Source organism: Penicillium coprophilum, assembly GCF_028826855.1.
Source record: "Penicillium coprophilum strain IBT 35676 chromosome Unknown utg000004l_segment0_segment0, whole genome shotgun sequence".
Taxonomy (NCBI): Eukaryota; Fungi; Ascomycota; class Eurotiomycetes; order Eurotiales; family Aspergillaceae; genus Penicillium; species Penicillium coprophilum.
Genome location: NW_026622723.1, coordinates 7,076,716 through 7,097,569, shown reverse-complemented (window position 1 = coordinate 7,097,569; position 20,854 = coordinate 7,076,716). Strand labels below are relative to the sequence as shown.

Below are 20,854 nucleotides of genomic sequence, written 5' to 3'. Positions count from 1 at the left end.
TTAGTAGATCGAGTTTTTCAATGCACTTGCAATATTTGCTCAGGAAAAAAAGTACGCCCAATCCAGAAAATCTCCAATTGGGCATTCAATGAAGATCGTAGTGGAGTCCCCGGGCAAACCCCTAGCGGAGACTATAACAGTCCGTGACGACGATTGTGGGCTCTAGGCACTCAACCAGCTTCCCGATTGATCAGAGGTGGGTAAGACAAAATTTCCACATTCCATTATATACTACCCTATATTGTTCTATATTTGTGCAGCGAAACGAAATCTACATCCCTCGAGTAGAGGTTGGCAATGTTCGCCCTTGTCGCTGTAGCAAGGAACCTGCAAGCCCAACCCGATTCCAGCCAGTCCAGATCTATGTAGGAACCCATCAAGTATCCCTTGCCAAGTAAGACATGCAATTTTTCTAAAGATATGATATCACCTCCTTCTTTCCTGTTACTGCGATAGGAGAGCAGCATGCCGATCACTAAGTATAGATTTCCGAAGAGGCTCTTGACCCCACGAGTAAGCTTGAATTGAACACGATCACCATGCTCGTGGAGAAATAGATACAAATGTCAAATTGTGTCACACATAGATGTCTCGATAGCTAAGTAATTCAGATCTAATCGCATAACCCTAACCAGAGCAAAACAAATAGTTTTCCCAAAATCAGATACCAGAAGTAGACACTAGCCATCCCGAATGCGACTCGATGCTGCCCCTAGCCGAGCTATGGACCATCATACATTAGCTGCCCAGAAGCAAAGTGACAAGGGGAAGAGATGAAAAAAGAACCCAGTAACGCCCAGTCCCAAACGCCAGAATCAGAACCCGTAAACACAATCCGAGAGATTTCCGCCCAATAAAACATTACTCGGTCAATATATAAGTATCAAGAATAGAAAAAGAAATACACCACCTAAGCCTTACTTAGCATGCGACTTCTTCCCGAGCTTCAACCCCATAAACCCCCTCCCAGGCATAACACTATGATGCCGTAAATGACGACGCTGGCTTGACTTCCGCACGGGATGGGAGTCGGCACTGAGAGGTGGGTTTGGCTGTGTAGCAACGGAGACCTGCGAGGAAGAGGGATCATTGACGTCGACCGCGGAGCGCAGACTGCTCAGCGAATGCACGCTGGACGCGGAGTGTTTCCTTGTCATGCGACGCATCATCAGTGGTGAGCGGCTTGTGAGAATATTCGATACGCTGTAGGATGAGGGCATGCGCTTCGATGAGGTGGATGAGATTGAGGCCGGGCTGCAGACTCTGTTGAGGTCGCCGTAGTTCTTTGTCTTGAAAGCGTTTGGGTCCTCTGTTGAGAAGGGTGTTGGTGGACGAGAGGTGTATGTGTGGACGCTGTTTCCGCTTGTGCTGCGCATTGCGGGGGGTCGGCGGGCATGCAGGTTCAGTGGTGGCGGGGTTGGTTTTTGAGAGCCCTCGCAGCCTGGAGTTCGCGCTCCGGGTCGATACTCTTGGCCTGGGAGTGTGCGTGGTGGTGCTGGGAAATAGAGGTGAGGGATTTCGGAGACGCGGTTGATGGTTGCACTGGTTGCGAACTGTGTGACGTCTTCTAGGGCTGGGGTTTGGGTTGCGGCTGGCTTGGGTGCCTGCTTCATAGTGCTCCTTTTCTCAGATACTCGCGGCGACTTGGTTGCTGGGTTTGACGAGCGTGGCACTGTAAGTCGGTTGTCGGCCTTGACAAGCACCGAGCGGCTGCGGCTGCTTTCCCGGGATCGGGAATGGCTGGGACGAGATTTTGACTTTGATCGTGTCCCCAGAGCGTTGATCAAGATCAGTGTCGGACGAGTTCGGGGCTCCATCATAGTCACTCTCTTTGCAATCTGAATGTCGGCCTCCTCTACTGAAAAGAGCGATGATGGTGAAGTAGAGCGAGACCTCGAGGTGGCCGGCCGGGGTGGTTTGGGCCAAACGTATATCGATGGCTGTAAAAAGGTGCTGGATGCGAGTTGTGGTGGAGAGTCTGACGGTGGCAGTTCAAGAATCATCTGCTCCTCCGGGTCAAATACATACGTATCTTCGTCAAAGGTGGCACTGCTGTTTCTCTTGATAGTAGCCGAAGAGACGGGCCGGGGCCGTTTGACTATTGGCGGAGCGAGAATTTGTTCATCCTGGTCAGACTCAGGGTCCAGAGAGTTATCGTCGGCACTAAGATCTGAATCGAAGATTCCAGCTCGTGAGCCTACGGGCGAGGAAAGTAAATCCTGGGCGCCTGTATCAGATTCAGACACAGCCTCCTCGTCTGACTCGTAGCGATCTTGGAGGCTATGCCTGCTCAAGCGATGAAGGCTCAACGATGGAGTCGGTTCGTACATATTGCCAACAGTCATATGGTTGTAAATCGGTGGTTTAGAACAAAAGGAAGAGTGGGTGGTCCCAAGTATAGGTATTTCCCAGACAAAAGGTGATGGAAACCCTAAAAAGCCAGCCCTCTGATAATCCCAGGGTGCAGAGGGGATCCAAGGGTAAAATAGCTGTTATCCCAGTACAAAGCTGCAAAGGAGATCTGCGAATCCACCAGGGCGACAATACGACTCTTTAAGGAAGTGGAGAGTGGGACGAAGCAGGGCATCAGTCAAGCCAATATATGGAATCGAAGAAAAAGAGGCATCCAGGGACTTTTCCATGCCAGGTCCACACGTGTAGAAAAACAAAAATGGAAAGGTTTAATAAGCCCTGGAAGTACTATTCTTGCTAAGTTTGCTAAATCTGTTCTCAGCGCGTAGTGAACCTTGAGAGTCGTGATTGGTCTCACCCTTGCATGGGAGAACTAGGGCGGGTTGGCAAGCCAGGATCAGTTTCAGCAGGGGGATTAACGCGTTACACTGGTCGTGGGAAGGCTGAATTGAAACATCTCGTCAGAGAAATAAATAGATTTAAATTAAAAAACAAAACAAAAACATATAAGTATTTGGGCCCGATCTGATAGATCACCATGACCTATCGTTGGTCAAAGCCCTGCGCCCTAATACTCCGCGAGATCTGTTTCAGTTGATTGGACACGTATGCATACTGGGCCTGACTTGATGCACTGAGCCAGAAAGAGAGAAATAGAACACAAGATTGCCACAGCCCAAGGGAGACATGTACACATCTCTCCCTAAAAGCATCCCCAATCAAACTCCTAAAAGCATTCCCTATCAAGCTCAGGAAATATGTGAAGCGACGCGCCCATGTCAATCAAAGGATCCCTGGGAAAACAGGAGCCAGGAGAACTCGTATCATATCAATCCTCGTTGCCAAGTTAGCCGCCCGCGATCAGTGGAGTGTATGTTTATAGTTCAAACACGCTAGCACGAACTCCCTCTCTAGCTTCAAACTGGTTTTCCGAGTATTCAGCATCCAGGTACAGAGTACTCCGTATCAAAATATGGGATAGGTCGGTCCTTGCTAATATGTCAGGGGTCCTCAGTGCCAACCTTGACCCAGGGGGAGGCGTGAAGGTATATTCTTTAGGGGCCGCACCCACCTGTGTTTACACTAGGGAGTATGGAATAAAGGATTAGAATGTGGTAATTCTCGCCTGCGGATATCATCATATCATCTATCATATCGGTGATAATACTCTACCCTACACCATTGACAATCACCAGCAAGGATTATTTCCCAACTCTTTTGTGCAAACACTTTCTGCATAGCTCTTGACATTTGCTTCAACTTAATTATGTGGACCACTACTCCGTACCCCGTGGGTCTCAACGCTCGAGCTATTCGGCCATTACTCCGTCTGATCTAATACTTTACAATTCGGAGCCACGGGAAGTCCATGTGTCGATCCTCACTATCAACGACACGGCCACTACTGCAGACCATTGCTTTTGTTTCCGGTCATTTTCTCAAACGGTCTATGCCCCGGCAGCAAAGACGGGCCCTGCATGTCCAGTCTTGATACAGATCATACGCATGACATTCAAGTAAGGCGCCTTTTACGGGGTACGTTCGACGAGCATAGGCAGTGGGCCAATGATTCATTTTCTGGCCTTTAACTTTTCCTCTGGTCTCTATTGAATTGCGCCCAGCCCCATTATATGAATGGCTGGGCTTGGGATCGGGAGACGTGGTGACTGCACCGCTCTTTGAAGAAAGGTGGGAGGCTGGATATAAACTGCCTTGCTCCTCACCTTGCGGGTTCAAGTTACTTTTGAAGGGGGGAGGGCCCGTTGCTTTCTCTGGGAGGTGAACACCCTGCCCATTTCGTCATTCGGCACATTGATGATCGCCAGGTCATAACGTCCGGGGAATATGTGATATGTCGCTTTCGTGGCGTTGCTTGTGCCTTGTCGCACAGATCATGATGCGCACATACATATGCTCCACCTGACGGTTCTTGCATTTTTGACGGCAGGCTCCATTATGATGCTGCACATTTTGCTACAGAGGTCAGTTCACAAGCTTTGCGCTACCATATCAACAAGCTGGGTATTGGTTTGGCTTCCAATTGTTCGGGTGAAATGAATGGGTCTTAGTGATGGAAAGTCTCGAGAGACGGTCTGACTGTGTATTCTCTTATGATACAGACTGTGTGTGCATGAGAGATGCATCCTGGGCCCCGGATGCACGGCGTTGAAGGTGCTGACAGCATAGGCAATCATTCAAACTTCGGAAGCCAACATTCCTTGCTGGCCAGCCGCAAACCAGCCATACAGTATCTGATCTGCCTATACTCCCTTTTACGATCGAACAGACTATCATCTCAGAACGGGCAGAATTACATTCATTTTGATACTATCAACTAACGTCTATCAATGAATACTTTAATAACAATAATAAAAAGGTACAATCCAATGGCCTGCCACCAAACGGAGGGTGAGAAGGGAGCAAACATGAACAGAAGAAGAAAACATTATAAAATACAACCATGACGAGACCGTCGGGGTAATCCAACAGCTATCCCCGAAAGGTTTTTCGACAAAGGTTTCGGCGCATGCATTCCGACAAGTCCGAGGCACATATCCCATGCCCGGGGTAATGGACCTGGCATCATGAGGTGGTCATTCATTAAACAAATATAGGGACGCATCACCCAAGAGCAGCCACTCTGCCCTTCTGCTGTGTTTAGCCAGCATTGGATGAACTTCTAATTCAATGGCTCATCCGAGGATGATTCAACAGTCAAAGCCCGTGGGCAATGAAATTCTTCCAAAGCACACTCGGAAAACATTCAGATGCGAATGTGCTTCAGCTGGTTACCTAGGCCTTGCGAGAGCGGGTCACAGGGCCGTTGGAGCGGCCAGTGGACTTGGCGCCGCCGTTCTGGGTACCGGCAGGGGAAGGAAGTTCGAAGTTCTTCATGTCGATCAACGACTTTTGGCCAGTGTTGCGGCGGGGGCGTCCGGTCTTGGCGGCCTTGTTGTAGGTGGCAATGTAGAAGGAGATGAACAGGACCAGGTAGGAGCTGATGATGCCGATACCAGCCAAAGCAGCGAATTCCTCGCCGGCACACTTGCCCATATTGGGGAGCCACGGGAAGTAGGCAGATGTGAAGTAGGTGTACGAGGCAAAGTAGATGAAGCCTTGAAGAACTGTCAGCATTCCATTTTTTGCAGGTTTCCAGGGGCCTGGACCACTTACCGACGTCAATGACAAACTGGAGGATCTGCAGCATGGTGATGTACTTCTTCCACCAAATGCGAACGCCGCGAGCGCTCTGGAAGTAGTACCAGTACATGACAACATGGACTAGCAAGTTGATGGTGATGGGCACCCACTGCACGGCAGTCACGCCGATAAGCTGAGTGTAGCAGAGGAGGGCGGTGGCACCGTGGTGGTAGGTGTGGAGGAAGGTCAATGGCTTCTTCTTGAGGACCAGGAAGATGGTGTCAATGAACTCGATGTATTTGTTGATGTAGTTGAGCTGTCCGAGGTTGTGTAAGTTTCTCGTCTATTTGTCCAGGCGCTTCACGACTTACGTAGTACAGAACGATCAGTGGGCGAGTCCAGCCACCGTCCTGATCGCAGATAGTGTAGAAGACTCCGTGTCTCCAGAGAGTGGGGAGAAGCTGCTCAATGAACAAGACCAGTAGGATGCCGCTAACGGTGGTCAAAAGGAGGTTGTGGATCATGAACAAGGTGTTAAGCTTGAACGCAGGCAACTTCTTCATGACCTCACGGCCACCGAAAATGATGGTGTAGTAGGTGATAAGCATTATAGTAGTCTCCTTCAAGGTGGACAGAGGGGTCACACCCTCAGTGAAGTTGAATTCGCTGGCGGGATACCCCATAACCTTCTCGTAGGCCTGGTCGAAGAGGGGCCACAAGTGCACACCAAAGGGTCGATCGATGGTCGGGACCGAGACATATTTGAGGATTTCGGATGCCATTGTGACAGGATTGGATTCTTTCAACCAAATTCGAGGTGAAATTGGAAATGGCGATAGCCCTGGGAAGGCAAGCTGTTCTTTTCTTGATGGGCAGTAATGAGGCTGCAGTAAACCGCCAAACACCGGAAAAGCCAAACCGAGTAAAGGAAAGGAACGAAAGGAAGGAGATCTAAAGAAATGAAAGTGAAAAAGGGGGGAGGAAAGAAAGGGAAAAGCTGGAGAAATGAGAGAACAATTACTTTTTGCGTCCGGCGCGTCCGTTGAGGACCCAAAGGGGTTTAGCGTTTTATTAAAAGGGGAAGATCAAGTTCTGATCGCATCTACTCGAGTTATCCCAACGATGAAACACCGGGCTCTTAAAACCATGGGATCTTTGGATCTTTTATGATTCTTTGCTTCTATGATGATATACACATGTCACAATATAAGTTGTGTTATTGAATGCCAGGTTGTGCTCGGCGCGAAGCTATCACATGCTAGTGTAGTCGAATGGCCGTAGCGTATTACACAAAGAAATAATCGATACATAAAATTGCCGAGGACTATTCCAACCCAGTTATACGAAGTATATCATCAGCAATTGACTATCCTTTGCTCTTGATGGCCAATTCATTGGATTTTAGTTCCTTAAGTGTTGGAATGGAAATCTATCGGGTCATTTCCTAGGGTTCCAACTGCAGCCATTGGAGGACGTAATTGGCATAGCTTTGTCAATGTCCATCGCTGCGTACAAAGGTCTGGAAGTTTGTACACTATTTATGCCAGTTTGCGTCAATGCCCACAGTATACACATAGCTATGGATAGGAAGAAACATGCAGGTCAATATGAATCTTCTTCAATGTCAATTTCCCCTATTGGGGTACAAAAGTAACAGTATATCTATCTAACCCAAATTTATTGAGTTCTTGCCAACTATACGTATAACTTTGCCATTACCTCGATTCCAACCCTCGTCCAAGATCCAAGCTCGGAAGCTGCCACTCATATATCGAGTCAATTTCTCTGGTTCATGCTAGCCTTTACACTTATATAGTGATAGGCTTACAACCGTTGGGGCGGCATGGGTCAATTGCTCGAATAATCCTTGGAGCTAGTTGCTTTCGCAGAAATTGGATTCAAAATATATATACTTAGACATCCCACTATCACCATAGTTTCTCTTTTGAATCCCAGGATCACTTCTGAAATGTTTGACCTTATCATATAAAATGGATAGATAGAGACATAGCAAATCCAAGAACAATTTAAATGAACTCAACTGTGATGACCTGAAGACTCGGCCAATGACACGCATCTTGAAATGACAACCCTTCAGCCAATCACCGGCCGCCTTTAGAGATCAAGACAGCTGGAAACGGGGCCAATCGGATGATGACTCAGCACCCGTGTAGCTGCCTCAGGCGTCAACACCACACCACCCGCAAAATCCTAGAGGCACTTCTCACCTCCCCTTCCCGCCTCCATCCACACCTCTCCCCTCACCATTGTTACTGTCCGGTCCACCGTGGTCCCCTTCCGAAAATGTCGTCTCTATCTATCTTCCGCGTGGCGACCCGCGCCGTTCGCCCTACCGGCTTCTTTAGAGCTCCCCAATTGACCCGGTCCCGGATGCAGTCCCCGGTCACTCTGGCTGCCGCCCGCGCCCACAACTTCGGTACCACCTCCATGCTCCGCTCCGGCCACGAGGATGAGACATACGAAGAGTTCTCTGCCAGGTACGCCCCCAATCGCAAGCCATTGAGGCCGAAGAAGTGGAATAAAAGCGCCTTGCATCTCCACGTTAGGCGCTTCCCGGAACGGACATCGGCAATCATCTAGACATGGTAGGGACGTGTTGTACTGACAAGGTATCCCAATGGCAGATTCGAGAAGGAATTTGATGGCGTGCAGGACGTTTTCGAGCTTCAGGTATGACTTATCTCGACTTCACCCGAGGCATATTGATCGCCATGCGATACATGGCATCAGCCACACCCGTCACTCAACATGCGGCTCCTATATCCGCAGCAATTCGACAAATGACTAATGCATATCTTTGCAAACAGCGCAACCTGAACAACTGCTTCGCTTACGATCTCGTTCCCTCCGTCGAGGTCCTCACTGCCGCCCTGAAGGCCGCTCGCCGTGTCAACGACTTCCCTACCGCTGTCCGTGTCTTCGAGGGTATGTCTTCATAACACCCGTCTTGAATCATTAGTATCGTTCGTCGTTGATCCCAAGCTAACGTCACTTTGTGATTAGGTGTCAAGGCCAAGGTCGAGAACGCCGACCAGTACAAGCAATATCTCGAGGCTCTTGAGGGTCTGCGCGTCGAGCTGGGTGTCGCTCTCCGGGAGGAGCTCTACCCCCAGGAGGCGTAAATTACCATCAGCAATTCCACTTTTACGTCAATTTTCTCTTAAACACACAGTACCCCCTCGCACGTTGTTTATCCAGCACTGTTTGACTGGCTGAGGATTAGGTCCGGTAGAAGAGAAAACTGTATACATACTTTAGAGATCTCTTGTGTTGTTAGTGCTGCTGTTGTCTGGAAAAAGGTCCTCTGTGCCTTACTTGGTTGGTGCTTAATCTATCTTGATTCCATCTTGTTCAGTCATCCTGCATTGTTGTATTATCAACCGCTCAAGCCCTCAGTCCTTGATCCTCAAACCTCATTCCTCAATTATCAATCTCCCTACACTTATATTATGGAGAATGTTGAATCCTTATAATGACAGTAGCTTAGGCTGGTATTAGTCTCAATTTTCGTTCTTAAGTCGCCAATATATCACAAAAAATGCCAACAGCGACAAATTGGCCAAGAGGCGCCAGACCATAAACAAACAGAGCCTTCAACAGTGACCATGCGCAATCGATATAAGTACAATGTAGACAAGGCCCCGTAGCTCTCCAAGGGACAGTAACACAGCCGAAAACCTATTTGTAACAAGCAATTAAACAAAGGAGGAAAAAGGGAACACGAAATCATCAATACACACAGGTATGTGTCCGCTCAAACGCCGGGTACCGAGCCACTGATTTCAGTAATATAGTCATAGGGGTATGCAAGGTGATGGAAAGAATCAAGTCATGAAGCATTCGCCAGAATGACAAGAGACGAGAGAACTTATCAAACGGGACACGTGATAACTAGTGTGTTCCAACATACTTGAAGTAAGTAGGTCGGCAATCCTCCTTGGAAAGGAAGTCAGCGCCTTGGTAGAACTGGCCAGCTTTGCAGCCGGAGCATTTGGGAGAATTGGGGCAATTGAGATACGGAATGTGGTTGTACCCGATATCACGGAACCTAATGAAGAGATATGTGAGTGAGGGCTATCTAAAGGAGGGAGAGAGAGAGAGAGTGTGTGTGTGTGTGACCTACCAGTGGACGTTGGCGGCATCGGCAAAAAGACCAATGCCGAGGGAGTGGACAGGAGCATCACCCCAGCGTTCGTAGAAGAATCCACCTGCACGATCCAGGTGCTGGAAGTATGCCTCGTACTTTTCGCCGCGGAAGAAGTCGAGATCTCCAATTTCGAAGTTGGACCAAAAGTGGCAGGTAGAGTATCCATTGGCGCCCTTGGTGTGCTCGGGACGAGCCACGTCATCTGTAATCCATTCCCACATGTTGTTGTCGCTGAGGTACGACGGGTTGGCGGCGAGGAATCGTTGAGTCTCGGGCCAAAGGGACGGAATACTCTGTGGGGCGTCGTAGAGGTTGATGGTGAAGCCATAGGTCTTATTGCCATCCTCCATGTATCGGAACACATCGTAGTCGACGTCGCAGAAGAACTTGACATTGGGCTCGATACGCCAGTAGTAGCGGTAGCCTGCGAGAGCAGGGTGCTTATAGAACATGCCGCTGTTCCAGCGACACATCTGGTGGTAGGAGACCTTGGAGCTGTACTGGATGTCTTGTTCTTCCAACAGCTTTGCGGATTCGTGGAAGAGGTCCATATTGATCCAGCTTGGGACTTCCCAGTGTTCTTTGGGCACAAGCTCTGCCTCCGAAGTTAGCTGTGGTTCCTCTCGTTTTAACCGGACTGCAATCCGTACCGTATTGGCACTTGGCCTTGGTCATTGCCTGAGTCTTCTGCTTGAACTCCTCGGTGAAGGGCACATCGTTGAAAAAGATATATGGATAGTTGAACTTGCTGTTCCACGTTCTCTCTAGGTCACCCATTGTCGAGAGCAGCTGATCCAGTTCCTCGTTGCGAACAAGGGTAATGAGCGCAGCATTCGTGCGGGCCGATTGTTCGCTATTGGGGGAGTAATCGTGTTCGTCGGCTCGCCATAGAGTCCCTGCAGGCTCTCCGGTAGCTAAAAAGCCAGTTAGTTACCATGTCACTTATATTGCGGTGCTTGTACTAAGAGGCGTTACAAGGCACCGAGGTCACGCACGATCTAAAAGAGGATCCTTTTTCATGCCATGAGCCAACTTAGACCCCGGCTCAGAGGAACTCTGGTGTAATTGGAAGACAAGGAACAGACAGAGAAGGATGCATGCTGCACCTAGCATGCGAATCGGTCGCGCAATAGCCATGATGGTGGTATTTGTTTAAAGGGGGGAGATGCTCGGAGAGAGAGAGGCGTGGATTAAGAGTGGCCATCATTCCTTATCCGGACTAGCGTCATCCAAGCAAACATCTGGATCTCTCTTCACTTTATGCTTCGTCACTTGATGACGTCCGGAGACATCTCGATGTGATTTAATTTTGATCCTGGACCCAAACTTATGTCTGAAAATGGCTCTCGCGGCCGATCTAAGTACGCTTGCCGATGCCTTGATCACTTCCGTTGCTAAGATACCACCGGACCAGAAGGTAATATATTGAATTACCATCAGTCTCATATCACTGCGCATGGCGTACTAATATCTATGTAGGGATCTGCGCGTGCTCAAAGTCTGAAGCGTCGCGTACAAGGGGTACTCCGAACTGGCTCTCATACGCGCACCGACCAGTTCGCAGTCGCCAAGCAACTCGAGGGACTACAGGAAAAGTTTCAAATCTTGAATAGAGATGAACTTGCCGAGGCCCTTCGTATACGCGTTGCGGAACTGGAGAGCAATCGGAACTCCTGGCTCCCAGAGACCCTGAGTCTCTTACTGCAACTCTCAGATCGCCCGGCTCTTTTTTCTACTGTCAAAAGTCCAGCGGAAGGGACCAAGGCACCAGAACCAAAAGAGAAATTTTCTTGGTCGGATCTATTCGCGGATGGGACGGCCTTCAGCGACGAAGAAATATGGGAACAGGTAGACTTTGCCGGGGACTCGTCAGATGATGACTTTTCATCCGTCGCCAGTGAGGTATCTATCCCAAAGCATAGGCCCCAATCTGCCACAACGGTGGACGATGGTTACACTATCCCAGAGGAATTTTTTGTCCCAATAGACAATGGGAATCAAGTTGTCTCTCTAGAAAAGGCTCAATTTTGGAGAGCGGAGAATTACCCTTCGTTGCCTGAAGGAGGTGCCTCATCCACCTCGCGACTGATCACAGAAACTCAACTCGCCAGAGAGACTATCTTCATGCTTCAGGGCCTTCCAACGTCCATTTATGTTCATTTAGGCGATGATTTTGGAGTGGATCGAAGATACATGCTGGCACATTCATCTAGGGAATCCCTGGCCTCTCTTTTGCAGTGTTTCAGCGAGATAGGCACCAAACTCAACAATGTGCGGTCTTTCACCAAGCTCCCACAAACGACTCCGTACATGCAAACTTTCTGTCGGGGCCTAGAAGAACGTCTTCTTGCATTTGATAAACTCTTATCTCAAGTCCAGTGCAAATACCTTTCCGCCGGGTCAACTATCAGTCTCATCCAGCTTCTTGTTGACGTTCGTCAACACTCTCATGAACTAGCATTGCTCGCAGAAATGATCGCTAAGCTAGGCAAAAACTCGACCGATCAGCCATTGTGCTGCCTTGATTTGTTATACAATTTAGTATGCATGTTGGAAGCCCTTGGCGACGAAATTTCGTCTCAGTACCTGCCGGAGCTATTCTTTATGTGCTTCAGAACGTATACAAGCTCAATTCGACTCTGGATGGAAACAGGTCAGGTCGATGCTTCTGACAGCACTTTCTTTGTGCGAGCTAACCCTGAGAACGGGGATCTACGAACTCTTTGGCATGACTGGTTTGTGTTGGATACAGGTCACGCGCATCAGCGAATCCCTCAGTTTCTCGAAGCTGGTGTCCAGAAAGTTTTCACGGCGGGGAAAAGCATGGTATTTCTGCGCCATCTGAATGCGCCACCAAACATTGAGGCCATGAAATTTGAGGAATTCTCTTCCCAGGACTCATCAGTATTACTACCCTTCCCCGCGTTAGTAGAGTCTGCTTTTGAAAAGCTTGTGGATGTGGATCATTCACTCAGCGCTAGCCTATTGCGAACGGAACTCGACCAACAATGCGGATTATGGAAATCCCTTGATGCTCTCCACCATGTCTATCTCGCCAAAGACATGAGCGCTGTCAGCATGATTGACGCCAAAATCTTTGAGCTGATCGATCGGGGTCGGTCTTGGGATGACAGGTTCCTGCTCACTGAGATATCAAGGACGGCCTTCAATTCAATATCTGTCATTGACACATCTAGACTGCTCGTGCGATCAGCTAGTACTCCATCGCAGGTTTCTCAAAACAATCATCGAACCGTGGGGATTCTGGAAGCAATCTCAATTGATTATTGCCTGCCGTGGCCTATTGCGAACATAATCACCGAGGAAGCAATACACACTTACCAACGGATCTCGACCTTTCTGATGCAAATCAGGCGCGCTAAATATGCTATTGTGAGACAGCGTATTCGCAACGCCCGCATCACCACACCTGACGACAATGCCACCTTGGTACACACTCTACACCATAATATGCTCTGGGTCCTTGATTTTATCTACGGCCATTTGACTTATCTTGTGATCTCCACATCAATCCAATCTCTACACAAGGATTTATCTGGCGCACAAGATGTCGACGCTATGATAGCTGCCCACCAATCCTATATGTCCTCTTTGGAAGCCCAGTGCCTCCTCTCTGAAGGTTCATCACGCGTTCATGATGCAATAATCAATCTCCTAGATTTGTGTGTTCATTACGCAGATCTACAAGCCGCACACTTGCTCGGCGACGAGGACCAACACCTGGGGAATTCGGAGTTACCACACACAAAGAGAGACTCTAAAGACGAGTTCGACTCTGATGATGATGAGGACTACGATGATCTGAACCACGAAAACACACTCACAGTCTCATTCCGTGACTCGACCTACAAGCAGCAAATGAAAACGGTCAATAATCACTTCAGCCATCTGACCACCGTCGTCACAGATGGACTGAGAACTTTAGCTCAGGCAGATGGCCTTGAAAGTTGGAATATCCTTGCCGACAGGCTGGAATGGAGACGAAATTGGCGTAGGCTGTGATGCATGACACAAATACCCTTGTTTTGGTTCCAGCGGGAGTTGGCGTTACATAGCTTAAACATTGACACTCAGGCAGTGGAAGATGCCATGCCTTTTTTTTTACTGACGACATACGTGAATTTCGGTCCCAAAGTAACGTAGTGCTGAACCTGTGTACTATTCAATTTGGAAACTCGACCCGTTGACCAACCCTTTTTGATCCGTGGCCGTCGACATGCTGATCACCCCTATGGAATTGGAGACTCAGAGCCCGGATAAAAAGGAATATAGAAACATGTCCAGGTGTAGGATGGCACAGTAACATGGGATTGAGTCAGTCATGGGCTGGAAGGGTGATTTAAAGATTCTCTGATGGATCGCTTGTAAATGGCATCTAGACTTATCTGATCTTTCGGTACAGAAGAATTTCAGCGTTTCCCACATATAGCTGCTGATCGACGTTCAAATTATATATTTGTAGCCCTTTCCTGTCCTAAACTTTTCTAGTATTCTGCCATTGCCGGGCAATCAGAAACCGATTAACCAAAGATCAAAAGCCAAACAGGATGCTATAAGGAATGTTCCAAGGTTGATATATGAAACCATACTTACCTCAGTGTCTAGATTCCATTCCAATAATCCTATATAGGCTTCTTTATTCGTTTGTTCAGAGGCTAATGGGTGAATTCAATTCTGGATATACTATAAATTTCCTATATTATAGGGTTTCAGGGGCCCAAAAAACCTCATTGTTGTGGTGATTTTTTTGTACCGAGTATTATGTTGTACCGAGAGGATTCCCCGGGCCGATGTTCCTGTTGACTCAGTTCTCCCCCAGGCCCCACTCTCCGGAGCAAAGCCCTCCATTCAATCCATTCTCCTTTCAGTACTGTCAAATAATATGAGAGATCCTAGGAGTTTCAGTATCAATTGACCAGTTCTCTCAGCAAGATAGATGAAGATAGACGAAGGGATAGATGATTATCTAAGAAAGTGAAACCGAAGAAATTTGTTGTCAAACTTTAAATCTGCTATCGGCACATGATCCAGTAAGATAAGCCGCAATTGGCTTAGGGCGGGGGAAACTCATTTCTCCTACAAAAAAAAGAGCGATAGAGTCATCGGCCTCTTCTAGCGATCTTCTCAAGTCTACTTGAGAGAGGCACTCAAGCCACTCAATTCTCGATACTAGGAGAATCACTTCTCGTCTCCTGTGTCATACTTGACTAATTGGGATAACACCCAATTTGCTTCACGATGACTTCTACCGATACTTATCTGGCCATCCCAGGCTCCGTTGCCTTCTCCCGCTCTCGAGGTCATGCTATCGCTACCAGCATCGGTGTCCAGGACGTCCGGGCCCAGTGGATTCACTATGTGCATACTACCCAACCCCTGGACAACCCCCAGCGTGCGGTCCTCGAGCAATTGCTTCAGTACGGTGATATCACAGACATCCCTCCTACCTTTGAGTCCACCGATGGTCAATTCGATACATTCTACATTTTCCCACGGACCGGAACGGTCTCACCATGGAGCTCCCAGGCAACGGGTATTTCGCACGTCTGTGGCCTGCAGAAGTACGTCAAGCGGATCGAGCGGGGTATGAAGATTTCGTGTCTTCGTAACGGTGCGGAGGACTACAAGCCAGAGTACATGGACATCCTTCATGATCGTATGACTCAGATCATCAGCAAGGATGAGCCCGAGTTGAGCCTCATGTTCTCCGAGCACGCTCCCCAACCCCTCAAGACCATTTCCCTCCAGGGCGGTACCAAGTCCCCCACGGAGATCCTCCAGGAGGCAAATACGGAGCTCGGCTTGGCCCTTGATGATACAGAAATTGATTACCTGGCTGAGGCGTATGGTCCGAATGGCGCAATTGCCCGTGACCCCACTGATGTCGAGCTCTTCATGTTCGCTCAGGTCAACTCGGAGCACTGCCGACACAAGCAGTTCAATGCCTCCTGGGTGATTGATGGCAAGCCCATGCCAAACAGTCTGTTTGCCATGATCCGCAATACACACAAAAAGCACCCTGAGCACACCATTAGTGCCTACAGCGACAATGCTGCCGTGCTGGAGGGCCCCGAGGCCGCTTTCTGGGCCCCCGATCCAACCACCGGACAGTGGATGCACACTAAGGAAGTTGTGCATTTCCTGGCCAAGGTTGAAACCCATAACCACCCGACTGCCGTTTCACCTTACCCTGGTGCGGCTACTGGATCCGGCGGAGAGATCCGTGACGAGGGCGCCGTTGGTCGTGGCTCGCGCCCCAAGGCCGGTCTCTCCGGCTACTGTGTGTCAGACCTTTTGATTCCTGACTTGAGACAGCCATGGGAGCTCGATGTCGGCAAGCCGAACCACATTGCCAGTAGTTTGGATATCATGTTGGAGGCACCCATTGGTAGCGCTGCTTTCAACAACGAGTTTGGCCGTCCCTGCATTGGTGGATACTTCCGCACTCTGCTCACCGAGATTGATGTGGGCAACGGTGAAAAGGAAGTGCGAGGATACCACAAGCCCATCATGATCGCTGGCGGTGTGGGAACCGTTCGCCCCCAACACGCTATCAAGCACCCAGATGTTGTCAAGCCCGGTGCTTTCCTTGTGGTGCTTGGCGGGCCTGCTATGCTGATTGGTCTGGGAGGAGGTGCTGCCTCTAGTATCGCTTCTGGCGAGGGATCCGCTGAGCTCGACTTTGCTAGTGTCCAGAGAGGCAATGCCGAAGTTCAACGGAGAGCCCAAGAGGTTATCAATGCCTGTGTGGCCATGGGAGACAACAACCCCATCAAGTTCATCCACGATGTTGGTGCCGGTGGCTTGTCCAACGCCCTCCCTGAGCTGATTCATGACTCAGGTTTGGGAGCTACGTTTGAGCTTCGTGAAATCGATAACACCGACCGTGGCATGAGCCCCATGCAGATTTGGTGCTGTGAAGCCCAAGAGCGGTACGTCATGGCCGTTGGCGAGGAGAGCATGAACAAATTCACTAGTATCGCTCAGCGTGAGCGCTGTGGCTTCTCCGTTGTCGGTCGTGGCGGCGGTTCGTCTGAGGAGGAAAAGAGACTCATTCTCCTTGACCGAGAGTCGAAGGAGTACCCGGCTCCCATTGACCTTCCTTTGTCTGTGCTTTTCGGAAAGACTCCTCGCATGACCCGAACTGTGGATTCGCGCAAGCTGAAGCTGCCCGCTGTGGATTCTAGCCTCAGCAAGTATCTTCCCTCTCTCACCTCGAAGACTGAGATTGTTGGTGAGGCAGTCAAGAGAGTACTGTCTCTGCCTGCAGTCGGCTCCAAGTCTTTCTTGATCACCATCGGCGACCGCACTGTCGGTGGCCTAACGGCCCGTGACCAGATGGTTGGCAAGTGGCAAACACCCGTCTCCGATGTATCGGTTACTGCCACCTCCTTGGCCCAGGGTATCAAGACCGGTGAAGCCTTCGCGATGGGTGAGAAGCCTACTCTGGCTCTCATCTCCTCGGCCTCGTCTGCTCGTATGGCTGTTGCTGAGTCGCTCATGAATCTGGCTGCTTCCGATCTTGTGGATCGTCTCAGCCACGTGAAGCTGTCTGCCAACTGGATGTCCGCCGGTAGCCACCCTGGCGAGGGCGCTGCCATCTACGAAGCCGTGGAGGCTGTCGGTCTGGACCTATGCCCTAAGCTTGGCATCAGCATTCCCGTCGGCAAGGACTCAATGTCTATGAAAATGAAGTGGAAGGATGAGGCCTCGAATGAGGCCAAGGAGGTTACTGCTCCCATGTCCTGTGTCATCTCTGCCTTTGCACCGGTTGGCGACTTCACCAAGACCTGGACCCCCGCTCTTCACAGATTCGAAGAAGTCGGGGAGACTGTTCTCATGTTTGTTGACCTTTCGTTCGGTCGCAAAACGCTTGGTGGATCGGCCCTTGCCCAGGTCTTCAACGAAGTCGGTTCCGAGTGCCCCGACATTCGCGACGTCGATCTCTTCCGGGACTTCTTCGACGCTACACAACAACTTCAGGAAGCCGGAATTGTTTTGGCTTACCACGATCGCTCTGACGGTGGTCTTCTAACTACTCTTGTTGAAATGATGTTCGCCGGTCGCTGCGGCGTTGAGATCATGCTTGATAACATCTGTTCCTCTTTCAACACCAAGGATGTCATTGAATGCCTCTTCACCGAAGAGCTTGGTGCCGTCTTCCAGGTCCGCAAGGAGCACGAGATCCAATTCCGCTCAGCCTTCGCCACTTGCGGTCCTCCTCCAGGTCTGATCCACAAGATTGGACGTGTCTCTCAACAGCCCAAGCAGGACCTAGCGATTTACCACAAGGCCTCTTTGATTTACCGGAACACTCGTTCCAGCCTCCAGCAGATCTGGGCCAAGACCTCCTACCACATGCAGAAGATCCGTGATAACGCAGACTGCGCGGAGCAGGAGTATGCCAACATCGTTGACGATGCCAACCCCGGTCTCTCCTGGAACCCTACCTTCGACCCCAAAGACAAAGGCTTGCCCATGATGACTAGCCTTTCCCAATACTCCCCCTTCGCCAACAAGCCTCGCGTTGCCATTCTTCGTGAGCAAGGTGTCAACAGTCAAGCTGAGATGGCCTTTGCCTTCAACACCGCCGGTTTCTCCGCCGTCGATGTCCACATGACCGACATTCTTTCCGGGCGTGTGTCTCTCTCCAGCTTCGCCGGTCTCGCCGCCTGCGGTGGTTTCTCGTACGGTGACGTATTGGGTGCCGGTCAGGGCTGGGCCAAGTCCGTTCTGCTGCACGAGAACACCCGCAAGGAGTTCCAGGACTTCTTCGAGCGCCCGGACACCTTCGCCCTGGGAGTCTGCAACGGTTGTCAGTTCCTGTCTCGTATCAAGGATCTGATCCCCGGTGCGGGTTACTGGCCCAGCTTCGAGCGCAACACCAGCGAGCAGTACGAAGGCCGTGTCTGCATGGCCCGCATCTCCGACCCCGACCCATCCCGCCCCAGCGTCTTCTTCCACGGCATGGATGGCACTTCGCTCCCTATTGCCGTTGCTCACGGCGAGGGTCGCGCCTCCTTCGCCGGATCCCAGGGCATTTCGGCTTCCGACTTCGTTCGCGAGGGTCTTGCCCCTGTCCGATTCGTCGACAATGCCACCCTTAAGCCCACCATGAAGTACCCCTTCAATCCTAACGGCAGTCCCGAGGGTATTGCTGGTGTGCGCAGTCCCGACGGCCGTGTTCTTGCCATCATGCCTCATCCTGAGCGTACTGTCATGAACGGTATCGCCAGTTGGTTGCCTCCGAACGCCCAGTCCTGGGGCGATATTGGCCCTTGGGGACGGGTCTTCTACAGTGCTAGACGGTGGGTCGGTTAGAATGTCTAGTTCTTATTTAAGCTTTTTTTAACTCGTTTTCCTTTTTTTTTTTTCCTTCTGGGTTTCTGTCCATATATTTTCTGTTGGAGTTGGAAAAAAAATAACCAGAATGATATTTCAAATCAGTATATATCAAAATGATCAATAATTTTCCCATACCAATCTACAATCTTGTACTTGTATGACTTAGCACGTGAAGATATCCCAAGCTTTCTCTAATATGAAGACCGATGAGTACCCAGTTACCGCTCTGCTCACCCCAATAAGTTTTCAGACACCTTCAGCCACTGTGGTTACAACGCGCAAATTCCGGCCATTGGGTAACGACAGAGAAGTTGAGAAAAATAAATTCACCTCATTTGTTCTTCGCCCTGGATCTAGTGATCTCCTGCAGTATCAAAGCTCCTTATAGTCCATATGAGTACCAGAAGACAAGTTGAGAAAGATCCATTTGTTCCCCAAGTTCCAAGTTATTGCGAGCTAGATGGTGGTCAAGCCAGAACTTGGCTTCTGAATATCTTACCTTCCGCATTTGAGGCTAGCAACATGAAAGGATTGAAGCTATTCCATATTCCATAGTAGAGTGGCGAGTGGCAAGTGGCCAGAAAGGATAGATTGTGGACAAATTAATGTTATTGGTGGACTTCCAAGGAAGGTCTGTCAGGATCTAGAACGAGATAGAAAATGCTGGGGTGAGGTGAACCGCAAAGCTTTAATTTTCGGTTTCCCCAATCAGGAGATCCACTCAAATTGCCTTATTTGGTAATACGGTCCGAACTATAGAAAATGTGGAAACTGGGAAAAAAAAAGGGGGGGAAAAAGAAGGGGGAAAAAAAGAAGGGGAAAAGAGCAGTGTTTGACCCACTGCGGCATAGAAATTGTAGATTGTGTCTGAAATGGATAAATCGTGCTGTAAATATTCCCTAGTCTAGAGTTTGATGCCATATCCGAGGCTCTACGGCAGTAGATACTATTGAACACACACGCCTTTCACATGTGACGTCTAATCTAACCTTCAATGAACAGCACGACTCTCATCATAATTCGGCCTCTAGATACTCTGTGCTGCTTATCTCTTTGATTGAGCTTCTTATGGGTGGTGGTCACAATTAGACCCGCTTCCGAGTGGTGCCAAGAATGCCAAGAATGCCAAGCTGGAAGTCGGGACAGAAGCTTGAACATAGGGAAAAAAAGAGGTCGTTAGGCTACGACGCACTCGGCTGCTCTGAGCCTGACCCGCTTTGCATGATGCCATTCGGGTAATGCATTTGGACAAGGCACAAAAGAAAAAAAAAAAGGTCAGGCTTCGATGTACTCAGCTGCTCTTCAGGGGCTCATCAATGGTATACTTGATCGACATATAAATATTGGTATAAAATCGCGCATTCTCTAGTGTAAAAGTAGTGCTTAAGAGAAATCCGGCCTCAGCAATGTCTCATTAGACCCTCACACCCCTTGGATTCACCGAAAAAAAAAAAAAAACAGTGTGCTCAAAGCTTTCTTCCTGAAAGGAGACACCGAAGATCAAGATGGCGATTAGAGTCAATGCTGTCATCGTAGCATATTGCCTAATTGGGCTAGCGCCACATTTCCATATCAGGCAAGTCATCTGGGGAGTCGATATCAGAAATTCCGCTGGTCGAAATGTATGGATGCGCTTGAACACATGAATGGTTCTCATTCTTTTACATTTTCGCTATGATCCACTCGACGAAAACTCGGCACCAAGATATTTCGGAGCTCAGATATATAAGAACAACTCCACCCCGGGGTTCCATCTATCCTTGTATG

General features: G+C 49.4%; 6 protein-coding genes across 6 annotated transcripts; 3 read left to right on the top strand and 3 right to left on the bottom strand.

Annotated features, from left to right (window-relative positions):
- Nucleotides 1-917: 917 nt before the first annotated feature.
- On the bottom strand, nucleotides 918-2,345 carry N7500_007095 (uncharacterized protein; the record flags this gene model as incomplete). Its single annotated transcript, XM_056678239.1, has 1 exon — nucleotides 918-2,345. The coding sequence occupies one exon, from the start codon at nucleotides 2,343-2,345 to the stop codon at nucleotides 918-920; it is 1,428 nt and encodes a 475-aa protein (XP_056533239.1).
- A 2,860-nt stretch (nucleotides 2,346-5,205) lies between these two features.
- On the bottom strand, nucleotides 5,206-6,503 carry N7500_007094 (elongation of very long chain fatty acids protein; the record flags this gene model as incomplete). The annotated part of the gene is made up of 3 exons (XM_056678238.1): nucleotides 5,206-5,528; nucleotides 5,587-5,869; nucleotides 5,925-6,503. Coding segments are annotated over 3 exons (1,185 nt in total), but the record flags the coding sequence as incomplete, so codon positions are not given.
- Nucleotides 6,504-7,704: 1,201 nt separating this feature from the next.
- On the top strand, nucleotides 7,705-8,983 carry N7500_007093 (cytochrome c oxidase subunit VI; the record flags this gene model as incomplete). The annotated part of the gene is made up of 4 exons (XM_056678237.1): nucleotides 7,705-8,051; nucleotides 8,199-8,244; nucleotides 8,382-8,499; nucleotides 8,578-8,983. 4 exons carry the CDS (start codon nucleotides 7,705-7,707, stop codon nucleotides 8,694-8,696), a joined length of 630 nt encoding a protein of 209 aa, XP_056533237.1. The 3' UTR covers nucleotides 8,697-8,983.
- Nucleotides 8,984-9,465: 482 nt separating this feature from the next.
- On the bottom strand, nucleotides 9,466-10,858 carry N7500_007092 (glycosyltransferase family 15 protein; the record flags this gene model as incomplete). Its single annotated transcript, XM_056678236.1, has 4 exons — nucleotides 9,466-9,622; nucleotides 9,698-10,316; nucleotides 10,372-10,635; nucleotides 10,717-10,858. The coding sequence occupies 4 exons, from the start codon at nucleotides 10,856-10,858 to the stop codon at nucleotides 9,466-9,468; spliced, it is 1,182 nt and encodes a 393-aa protein (XP_056533236.1).
- Nucleotides 10,859-11,060: 202 nt separating this feature from the next.
- Nucleotides 11,061-13,744, top strand: N7500_007091 (uncharacterized protein; the record flags this gene model as incomplete). The annotated part of the gene is made up of 2 exons (XM_056678235.1): nucleotides 11,061-11,138; nucleotides 11,201-13,744. 2 exons carry the CDS (start codon nucleotides 11,061-11,063, stop codon nucleotides 13,742-13,744), a joined length of 2,622 nt encoding a protein of 873 aa, XP_056533235.1.
- Nucleotides 13,745-14,980: 1,236 nt separating this feature from the next.
- N7500_007090 (phosphoribosylformylglycinamidine synthase) lies at nucleotides 14,981-19,063 on the top strand (the record flags this gene model as incomplete). The annotated part of the gene is made up of 1 exon (XM_056678234.1): nucleotides 14,981-19,063. The coding sequence occupies one exon, from the start codon at nucleotides 14,981-14,983 to the stop codon at nucleotides 19,061-19,063; it is 4,083 nt and encodes a 1,360-aa protein (XP_056533234.1).
- Nucleotides 19,064-20,854: the final 1,791 nt, after the last annotated feature.